Raw genomic sequence first — 11,229 nt, 5'->3', positions numbered from 1 at the left:
GCATATCCCAGCAGGGAAACCCAACAAACTGAGCATATCCCAGTAGGCAAAACCCAGCACACTGAGCATATCCCAGCCGGGAAAACCCAACACACTGAGCATATCCCAGCAGGGACCACCCAACACACTGAGCATATCCCAGCAGGGAAAACCCAACAAACTGAGCATATCCCAGCAGGGAAAACTCAACACACTGAGCATATCCCAGTAGGGAAAACCCAACACACTAAGCATATCCCAGCAGGGACACCCAACACATTGAGCATATCCCAGCAGGGAAAACCCAACACACTGAGCATATCCCAGCAGGGAAAACCCAACACACTGAGCATATCCCAGCAGGGAAAACCCAACACACTGAGCATATCCCAGCAGGGAAAACCCAACAAACTGAGCATATCCCAGCCGAGAAAACTCAACACACTGAGCCTATCCCAGCAGGGAAAACCCAACAAACTGAGCATATCCCCATAGGGAAAACCCAACACACTGAGCATATCCCAGCAGTGACCACCCAACACATTGAGCATATCCCAGCAGGGAAAAGCCAACACACTGAGCATATCCCAGCAGGGAAAACCCAACACAATGAGCATATCCCAGCAGGGGAACCCAACACACTGAGCATATCCCAGCAGGGAAAACCCAACAAACTGAGCATATCCCAGTAGGCAAAACCCAGCACACTGAGCATAACCCAGCAGGGAAAACTCAACACACTGAGCATATCCCAGCAGGGAAAACCCAACACACTGAGCATATCCCAGCAGGGGAAACCCAACACACTAAGCATATCCCAGTAGGGAAAACCGAACACACTGAGCATATCCCAGCAGGGACCACCCAACACACTGAGCATATCCCAGCAGGGAAAACCCAACACACTAAGCATATCCCAGTAGGGAAAACCCAACACACTAAGCATATCCCAGCAGGGACACCCAACACATTGAGCATATCGCAGCAGGGAAAACCCAACACACTGAGCATATACCAGCAGGGAAAACCCAACAAACTGAGCATATCCCAGCAGGGACCACCCAACACATTGAGCATATCCCAGCAGGGAAAACCCAACACACTGAGCATATCCCAGTAGGCAAAACCCAGCACACTGAGCATAGCCCAGCAGGGAAAACTCAACACACTGAGCATATCCCAGCAGGGAAAACCCAACACACTGAGCATATCCCAGCAGTGAAAACCCAACACACTGAGCATATCCCAGCAGGGAAAACCCAACAAACTGAGCATTTCCCAGCAGGGAAAACTCAACACACTGAGCATATCCCAGTAGGGAAAACCCAACACACTAAGCATATCCCAGCAGGGACACCCAACACTTTGAGCATATCCCAGCAGGGAAAACCCAACACATTGAGCATATCCCAGCAGGGAAAACCCAACACAATGAGCATATCCCAGCAGAGAAAACTCAACACATTGAGCATATCCCAGCAGGGAAAACCCAACACACTGAGCATATCCCAGTAGGGAAAACCCAACACACTGAGCATATCCCAGCAGGGACCATGCCATCTGAAAGACCCACACATGTCCCCTGTGGTGTTCCAGCCCTATCTCGGACACACACCATGCCCAGCGCCCACCAGAACAAGGCCTCCGCTCCCAGCAGCGACCCCCCCTTCCCCATCAGAGGGACACAGACCCCTCCCCCCAGCAAGGACGTGGTCGGCTTTGTATCCTGGTGTGTGTGTGTGTGTGTGTAACCGAGTGAGAAGGCGGTCAGGCTATGATCAGTGTCACACAGCTGAACTCAGGAGCCACTGCCCCTCAACGTTCACACCCACAACACAACTTACATTGATCTCAGCGTTTCATAAGGAGTTTGATGGCTGAGACACCGAGATATTTATAAATCTGCCTCGCAGCATCAATATATTCTCCCCTCTCTTTCCTTCCTTCTCTGTCTCGCTCCCGCTTTCTCCCTCTATCTCTCCCCTCCCCCTCTCTGTACCTCTCTCATCTCTCTCTACCTTCTCGCTCCTTCACTCCTGCTTTTCGCTCTCCTCCCTCGCTATCACTCTCTATCTGTCTTTCTCCTCTCTACCATCACGCTTTCCTTCTCTTGTTATCCTTCTGTCTCCTTTCTTCCTCTTTCTATCCTTTTCCCTCTCTCTCTCGATCCTTTACAACTCTCTTCCTCTCTCTCTCCCTCTCTATCTTTTCCCTCTATCCTTTCCCCCTCTCACTTTCCTTCTCTACCTTCTCTCTCCTCTCATCCCTCTTTCTATACCTTGCTCTCTCTTTCTCCCTCCTCGCCCTCTCTTCAGCCCTCTCTCTCCTCCCTCTCCCTCTATCCTTCTCTCCCTCCCCTTCTCTCCCCTCTCCATCTATATCCTCTTCCCATCGCTATCCCTCTCTTTCCCATGGCCTTCACTTGCTCCCTCTCGACCTTCCTCTTCCCTCCACCCTTCGCGCCCCGGCCTCTCTCTATCCTTCCCTCTAGTCTTCTCTCACTCCCTCTTCCTCCTCTCTCTCCCAGCCTCTCCTCCCGATCCTTTGGTGCTGAAATTCGATGTGGGCAGCAATGAGAAACAGGCGGCATCGCAATTGGCAACCCTTACACCTCCCGCCTAATATTCAGGTCCGTTGACTACGACAGACCTTAATACCGGGCAGGGCGTATGACGCAGGGGTGGGGGGGGGAGGATGCGATATTTTACATTTTACAGATAGGCAGAGAAACAATCGGCCTCGAACTGACCTCAGGATGTGCCTGAAGGCCGTTGTTACCTGCGTCCTCAGCAGCGGAATAATACGGCCCGGTCACAAACCCGTGCGTTATCCGAGCAACGCCAGGGGGCGAGCTGTCGCGTGCTCTGTCATGTGTCCCCTACGTTGGAACCCTCGCCCATCCCACTCAGTGTGAGGTCCATTGTGAGGGCAGGCCCGTGCTGGTGGGGGGGGCGGGGAGGGGTGCTCTCCAGCTGTTTCGGGGCCCCCTGGCCACGCGGAAGGCAGATCACGCCACGCTGAGGTCCACGTGACTCCTCGCTGCTGAGGCCTGATGGGAAGGCTGGCCGTTCGGCTTCTGCCGAGGCGTCAGCCGTGGCTGAGTGGGCCGCTCTCTCGCCCCCGAGTCAGAAGGTTGTGACTCTTGCGACCCAACCCCTTTCTCTCTACAACACAATAGCAAAATACTGCGGATGCCGGAAATCTGAAATAACAACAGGAAATGCTGGAAACACTCAGCGGGCCAGGCAGCATCCGTGGAGAGAGAAATAGAGTTAACGTTTCAGGTCTGGGACCCTTTCTCTCTGCCTCTCTTTTCTCCCAGCTGCTGAAGACCTCAGTCCCTGCCAGCAGATGGCAGCGTCGCCCTATTATTTTTTTTTACGATCTATCAGACACAGCTCTCTCTGCGGGCAGCACAGTGCAGCTTCAAGATATTGCAGTTTCCGAATGTGTTTGCAAAGCCGCGCTCTCAGCAGGTGAAACTCCACGGACAGGTTAATCCTGCGACGTTCTCTCTCCGACTGCTTTCCTGAAATGCCAGGTTCTGCAGCGGGCAGCCTGATTAGTACCACGACACCACCCACCCCAGGAACATCTCAAAATGCCTTACCTAGAATCAGTTACTTTCGAGGCACAGTCACTGTCGGAGGAAAAGGCAGCCTTCATTTGGCGCACAGCGGGATCCCACAAAGGTAATAGGATGAATGAAATAACAACAGAAAATGCTGGAAAAACTCAGCAGGCCAGGCAACATCCGTGTCATACCTCAGGAGCCTACTGTCAACAAGGGCAGACGTCGACGACGAAGTCCAACACTGCCTTCAGTGTGCCAGTGCAGCCTTCGGTCGCCTGAGGAAGATAGTGTTTGAAGACCAGGACCTCAAACCCGGCACTAAGCTCATGGTTTGCAGAGCAGCAGTGATACCCGCCCTGCTGTATGCCTGAGAGACATGGACCATGTACAGCAGGCACCTCAAAGCACTGGAGAGGTACCACCAACGCTGCCTCCGCAAGATCCTGCAAATCCATTGGCAGGATAGGCGCACCAATATCGGTGTTCTCGCTCAGGCCAACATCCCCAGCATCGAAGCTTTGACCACGCTCAATCAGCTCCGATGGACGGGTCACATTGTCCGCATGCCCGATACGAGACTCCAAAAACAAGCGCTCTACTCGAAGCTCCAACACGGCAAGAGAGCCCCAAGTGGGCAGAGGAAACGCTTCAAGGACACCCTCAAAGCCTCCTTGAAAAAGTGTAACATCCCCACCGACACCTGGGAATCCCTGGCCCAAGACCGCACAAAGTGGAGGAGAAGCATCCGGGAAGGCGCCGAACACCTCGAGTCTCTTCGCCGGGAGCAAGCAGAAGCCAAGCACAAGCAGCGGAAGGAGCGCACGTCAACCCAAGCACCCCACCCACCCTCCCCCTTCAACTACCGTCTGCCCCACCTGTGACAGAGACTGTCGGTCCCGCATTGGACTCATCAGTCACCTGCGAACTCATTTTTAATGTGGAAGCAAGTCATCCTCGGTTCCGAGGGACTGCCTAAGAAGAAGAAGGCAATGTTTCAGGTCTGGGACCCTTCGTCAGAACTCGAGTTCTGACGAAGGGTCCCAGACCTGAAACGTTAACTCTGTTTCTCTCTCCACAGATGTTGCCTGGCCTGCTGAGTATTTCCAGCGTTTTCTGTTGTTATTTTGGATTTCCAGCATCCGCAGTATTTTGCTATCATAATAGGATGAATGAGGCTGCTTCTTTTTATTTATGGGGTTGGTTTGAGGGAGGTTTTCTGGGCCTCAGAACACTTGGAGAACGTTGCTCCAGCCGGACCGGCCTCCCGCTCTTCGTAAACATCAGCTCATCCCAAAGGCTGCTGTCCCCGAGTCCTAACTCACGCCGAGTCCCGATCACCCCTCACTCCCACGGTGCTCGCCGGCCTACACTGGCTCCCGGTCCGGCAACGCCTCGATTTTAAAAATTCTCATCCTCGTGCTCAAATCCCTCCACGGCCCTCGCTCCCCCCTCCCTATCTCTGTAACCTCCTCCAGGTTGGATGGTGCCGTCTTTCGGATGAAACGTTAACCCGAGGCCCCCGTCTGCTCTCTCAGGTGGATGTAAAAGATCCCACGGCCACTATTGGAAGAGCAGGGGGAGTTCTCCCCGGTGTCCTGGGGTCAATATTTATCCCTCAACCAACATCCAAAACAGATAATCTGGTCATTATCACATTGCTGTCTGTGGGAGCTTACTGTGCGCAAATTGGCTGCCGTGTTTCCTACATTACAACAGTGACCAATTCTTCATTGGCTGTAAAGCGCTTTGGGACGTCCTGAGCTCATGAAAGGCGTTATATTATTGCAGGTTTGTTCTCTCCAACTCTCCATTCACCAACCCTTGATCTACATTTCCAATTCCCACGTCCTGTAACCACATCACAGATCTCCACTCACCATTCCGATATTCCCTCAGGCGCAAGTTGCCACTGCCTGGAGTTTCTACCCCGCCGTGCCCTTGAGCACCTGTCTCAAGAATCTTGTTGATGGTCGGGGAGTCCAGAACCAGGGGTCACAGTCTAAGGATAAGGGGTCGGCCATTTAGGACAGAGATTAGGAGGAATTTCTGTGGTGAACCTGTGGAATTCTCTACCACAGAAGGCAGTGGAGGCCAATTCATTAAATATATTCAAGAAGGAGTTAGATATATTTCTTAAGGCTAAAGGGATCAAGGGATATGGAGAGAAGGCAGGGACAGGGTACTGAATTTGGATGATCAGCCATGATCTCATTGAATGGCGGAGCGGGCGCGAGGGGCCGAATAGCCTACTCCTGCTCCTATCTTCTATGTTTCTATGTTTCTATGTTGATGACTTTTACACAGCTCTTGCAGGCACGTTAACAGTTCCCCCTTCCTGGTGTGAAGATCACGGAACAAATCCTTTCCTCATAGGGCAAAAAACCTACGTGTTCATTACCTTCCATGCCACGAGCTGGGGGCCATTTGCAATGCCGAAGAAGCCTTGGCGAGTTGCTGCAGTGCATTTTGTAGATGGTACACACTGCAGCCACGGTGCGCCGGTGGTGGAGGGAGTGAATGTTTAAGCTGGTGGATGGGTGCCGATCAAGTGTACCGCTTTGTCCTGGATGGTGTCGAGCTTCTTGAGTGTTGTTGGAGCTGCACTCACCCAGGCAAGTGGCGAGTATTCCATCACACTCCTGACTTGTGCCTTGTAAATGCTGGAAAGGCTTTGGAGAGTCAGGAGGTGAATCGCTCACCGCAGAATACCCAGCCTCTGACCTGCTCTGACCTCCACAGCATTTATGCGGCTGGTTTATGTTGAGGTTCTGGTGAACGGCGATCCCCAGGATAGTGTGGGATTTGCCGATGGTAATGCCATTGACTATCAAGGGGTTATGTTTGGAACCTCTCCTGTTGAAGATGGTCATTACCTGGCATTTGAGTGGCGCGAATGTTATTTCCTGGCAACTTGCCAATGCATGGGACTTTCATGAAGCTCACGGACATGTGAAAATAGAGCAAGGAACATGAAGGATGCAAACTAATGGTGTGGAGATCACGAACAAATCCCTTCCCTGTACAGGAAAACCCTGCAATTCATTACATCAACTTGCATTTATATAGCGCCTTTAACAGAGTAAAACATCCCAAGGTGCTTCACAGGAGCGATTATCAAACAAAATCAGGCGCTGAGCCACATAAGGAGATATTAGGAGAGGTGAACAAAACCTGGTCAAAGTGGTTGGTTTTAAGGAGTGTCATACAGAAGGAGAGAGAGGCGGAGAGGTTTAGGGAGGGAATTCCAGAGCTCAGGGCCCAGGCAGCTGAAGGCACGGCCGCCAATGGTGGAGCGATTAAAATCGGGAGATGCTCAAGAGGTCAGAATAGAGGAGTGCAGAGATCTCGGGGGCGGCGACGGTGGGGGGGAGGGGGGCGTTGTGGGGCTGGAGGAGGTTACAGAGATTGGGAGGGAGGCGAGGGCCATGGAATGATTTGAAAACAAGGATGAGAATTTTAAAATGGAGGCGTTGCCGGACCGGGAGCCAATGTAGGTCAGCGAGCACAGGGGGGACTCAGTGCGAGTTCGGACACGGGGCAGCAGAGTTTTGGATGAGCACAAGTTTAAGGAAGATGGGAGGCCGGCCAGGAGTTGGTTGGAATAGTCGAGTCTGGAGGTAACAAAGGCCTGGATGAGGGTTTCAGCAGCGGATGAGCTGAGGCAGGAGTGGAGACGGGTGATGTTACGGAGTTGGAGGTAGGCAGTAGTCGGTAGGCGGCCTTGGCGATGGCGCAGAGATCTGGTCAGAAGCTCATCTCGGGGTCAAATACGACACCAACATTGCGAACGGTCTGGTTCAGCCTCAGACAGTTGCCAGAGAAAAGGATTACATTCCGTGTCACGATCTGGGGGCCATTTGCAATCTCGAGCCACAATCTATTAGAATGGAGTCTATAATGGTCTGGAAACAAAATCCAGCAAAGGAAGATTGGACAAAGATAGAATTTATTCTTCCATGGCTGCATAATGTGTCACAGTATCCACAATGTTCATAGTGTGTGCACAGTGTGAGTAGGATGTGTGCACAGTGCGTGCGTCGCATATACCAGGATAAATCACACATGCAAATGTCTTGGGCACAATTCTGAGTGCAACGTAAACAAGTCTTTCCATTCTGTGCTGAATACAGAAGCTCAAACTGTGTCAACAATTGGTTTTCATTAGGCTGATCATCACACCTCCGAAGGCTGGGTATCAAAATCAAATTGAAAATATAAGTAGGATCTGGTGCATATATCACTGGGGAGACAATCATCAAGGGGAGATGGATTATGGATCGTAGGGATGATCTGGTCAATGGAGAGATGGTCTATTCAATGGAGATGGTGTATGGAATGGAGAGGTGTTTTAGACAATGGGGAGATGGTCTCTTCAATGCGGAGATAGTCTATGGACTGGAGAGGTGGTCTAGTCAATGGGGAGATGGACAATGGAATGGAGAGATAGTCTATTCAATGGGGAGATGGTCTCTTCAATGCGGAGATGGTCTAATCAATAGAGAGATGGACAATGGAATGGAGAGGTGGTCTCTTTAATGGGGAGATGGACAATGGAATGGAGAGGTGTTCTCTTGAATGGGGAGATGGTCTCTTCAATGTGGAGATGGACAATGTAATGGGGAGATGGTCTCGTCAATGGGGAGATAGTCTCTTCAATGTGGAGATGGACAATGGAATGGAGAGGTGGTCTCTTCAATGGGGAGATAGTCTCTTCAATGTGGAGATGGACAATGGAATGGAGAGGTGGTCTAGTCAATGGGGAGATGGTCTCTTCAATGGTTCAATTGCAGTTATACCCAATGTCTTCTCTCCAAGTCATTGATATGAACGACAGTCCCGTTATTTTGGGAAACTAACCGATCTTTGGGTAAAACTAGCTGAAGAGACTGAGAGTTTTGGCTGCCATCATTCGGACACTTGGTTCTGGATCGCGTATCATCAACATGATTACTTCCTGGATGCTGTCGTCGGCCAAAAACTGGATATTTTCCTTGGCCATGTCCTTCAGAAGGTGACCTGTGAAGGTGACGGCGTTTGCCCGGATCTCAGGAGACCAATTGCTGCAGAAGTGGACACTGCTGCTGAGATAGGTGTTGACGCTGTCAGGCAAGTCCCAGACAATGGTTCTGGTGAGCTTGCTCAGAAAGGCCCAGTAGTCCTGGCTGGTGTCCCGCGGGGACTCGGCCTGAAACGTTGCGAGCAAGTTTTCTGAACCCAGGAATGGTCCGACCGATGCCAGCACACATTTAGAGGCTTCGGTGACCTCCAAGCTGCTGTCGTTGAGGTGCAGCAGCAAGCTGACCAGCCCCGAGTGGACCTGTTCCACAAAGACTGGTTTCGACACCCCGACGGCAAATTTGGACATGTCTCCGAACACGGTGAGGGCCGCGGCTCGCAATCTGTCACTTCTGTGCTCGAAGAAGGGGCGGATACACAGGCCCAGGTTGACAAGAATGTCCCTGACGTTATTCTCTTCCAACTGAGCTAAGATCTTCGACAGGCCTGATAGACCCTCCATCGTGATGCAATCATGGGGCTCGTCCACCTCCTGCATCACAGCAAAGATGGCAGCCAGAAGCTTGGTGGCGTATCTTCGGGTCTTTGCGGGATCTCCGACTGCGACGTTCCCCAATCCCCTAATGGAGAGAAAGCGGGTGGTGGGAGACCTATCAAGCAGGCACCTCAGCAAGCTGCTCACAAGGATGTCCATGCGTGTCAGGCCAAAGGCAACGTGATGCTTTACCATTTCGCCCAAGAAAGCGGCCACCGCGATTCGTTGATTCTTGTAAATGTTAAGCACGATCGAGAGATACTCAATGACTCTGTCCAGGTTAGGGCTGGCGAGACTCGCCATTGCTCCGGCCAACAGAGCAACACCGTCGTGGTGCGTATCCGGACCATTCATCATCTCCCAGCCTCCCGACTCCTCCATCGAGTCCACCACTTCTTGACTCTTCCCCTGGGTCAGCAGCACTTTCAGCAGCGCAAGGTAATCGCAGGAGTCGAAGTTTTCAGGGGAGGTTGTGTCAACGCTCGTCCTCCTCTCCATTGGGGCACTTTTGCAGAGAAGGTGCTTTGAGGGTTTGCAAGCGCGGGAGCAAAGAATTAGCAGAGTGCCAAACAACTCAGGGTAGAGACTCTCAATGGCCGGGGCAGACTCAGGATTGGACAGGACCTCACTCAGAGTGCAGGTGGCCGCCATAGACTTCAGAGGCGCGTGTCCAGCCTCCATCAGGTTGTCTGAGGAGTTCGAGCATCATCTTCAGCTCGACCAAGAGGAGCTCCAAGGTGCTTTGGCCTATCCTAGTATCCCCAGCCAGCGCCTTCCATATGTCCCTGATGTGCTGGTCGAAAGGAACGGGGTGCGCGAGCAGAAGGGAGACGACCGCGGCCGTGTTTTGCGAGGCCAGGACGCAGATGTTGCGCATCACCGCCAACCTCACGTGCTCGCGCCCGACCCGTCGCAGCTGGCCGTCGAGCGCCCGGAATGTCTCCGAGGCCCGGTCCTGGAGACCCGCGCCCCGCTTCCTGAGGAGGGCGTTGATGTCGGTCGAGGCCGCGCTGGAGCAGTGGGGCTGGGGGTCGGTCAGCCCCTCGCACAGGGCCAGCAGGAGGTTCCTCAGCTGTTGCTGGGACATGTGCTCCGAGACGATCCTGGCCATCTCAAGGCACCTTCGGAGCTGGCTGACGTCGTCCACCTGATCCAAACTCTCCTTCATTGTCTTCAAACGCTCCACCGATCCATCCCTGTGGTCCATGGGGAATCCCTCGAAACGCAACTGGACGTAAAGCAGAGCATACACACTGTCAATGGCTAGCTGGCGGATTATGATCAAGGGGTCCGCACACCGAGGGATGAGCCGGCCAATCAGAGCCTCCAAGTTGTAGCCTATCACCACCGTCCGCACATCGAGGTTCTCCAGGAAGAACACCAGCAACTTTGAGGTGAGCTCCAACTCTCTCTCGTGCTCGTAGTCCTTTCTCGACGCGATCCACCCTTCGACATGCTTGAAGACCGCCTGAAGCCCGACCGGGGAGAGGTCCTGAAGCAAGACCTGGTGCAGAAGGACCTGCAGGGCAGCGGTGGTCTGGCTCAATAGATGGCGCCTCTCCGCCCAGTGGTCCTCACTGCCCGCTTGGCTCTCCATGGGCAACAGGCCAAAGACGCTGTCTACACAGGTCCTCATTAATTGAAAGGCGTCGGCTTCACTTGAGGGTGGGTCCAACTGGATGAGGTAGGTGCAGGCAGTCATGCGCTGAGCCGGACGGAGGTCTTGATCTCGTCGGTCGGCTCGGCCTCAATGAGCTCTCGCAGGCAGGTCAACAGCTCCGCCTTCCAGGTGCAGTTGCAGGTGAGCCTCGGCGCGTTGGCCAGAATGGTTTGAGCGATCAGGGTGATGGCTTTGGCCAGGTTCAGCTTGACGGTCAAGTCGCTGGATTCGCCCTTTATCCCCGGCACCCTGGCCTTGTAGAGGGCAAGGACGGGGCCCAGGATGTCGGCGTCGACCCTGGGCAGCACCCGCTCCGCCGGAGCCTGCCGCGCCACGTGCCCGTAGCACAGGATGAGCGCGCTCCTGACCTTCTCCGCCTCGCTGTCCAGCCTCTCCCTCATCGGCTCGAGGAGGCTCTCCGCGTTCTTGGCCAGGCGCCGGCGGGTGAAGTCCTCCAGCCGGGAG

At 53.4% G+C, this 11,229-nt stretch overlaps 1 protein-coding gene across 1 annotated transcript; it reads right to left on the bottom strand.

The window, feature by feature from the left end:
- Window positions 1–8,426: 8,426 nt before the first annotated feature.
- LOC147092839 (maestro heat-like repeat-containing protein family member 1) lies at window positions 8,427–9,602 on the bottom strand. The gene has a single exon (XM_085975698.1). It carries the CDS (start codon window positions 9,600–9,602, stop codon window positions 8,427–8,429), a length of 1,176 nt encoding a protein of 391 aa, XP_085831824.1.
- Between the last annotated feature and the right edge of the window lie 1,627 nt (window positions 9,603–11,229).

This window comes from Somniosus microcephalus, unplaced genomic scaffold (genome assembly GCF_052327205.1).
Source record: "Somniosus microcephalus isolate GS21.2 unplaced genomic scaffold, FLI_Smic_1.0 unresolved_chr2, whole genome shotgun sequence".
Classification (NCBI taxonomy): domain Eukaryota; kingdom Metazoa; phylum Chordata; class Chondrichthyes; order Squaliformes; family Somniosidae; genus Somniosus; species Somniosus microcephalus.
This window is presented reverse-complemented; position numbering and strand designations above follow the sequence as displayed.

What these genes read in the sequence shown, in the direction of transcription:
- LOC147092839 (XM_085975698.1), bottom strand. Translation starts at nt 9,602, where the DNA reads ATGGAGAGGAGGACGAGCGTTGACACAACCTCCCCTGAAAACTTCGAC.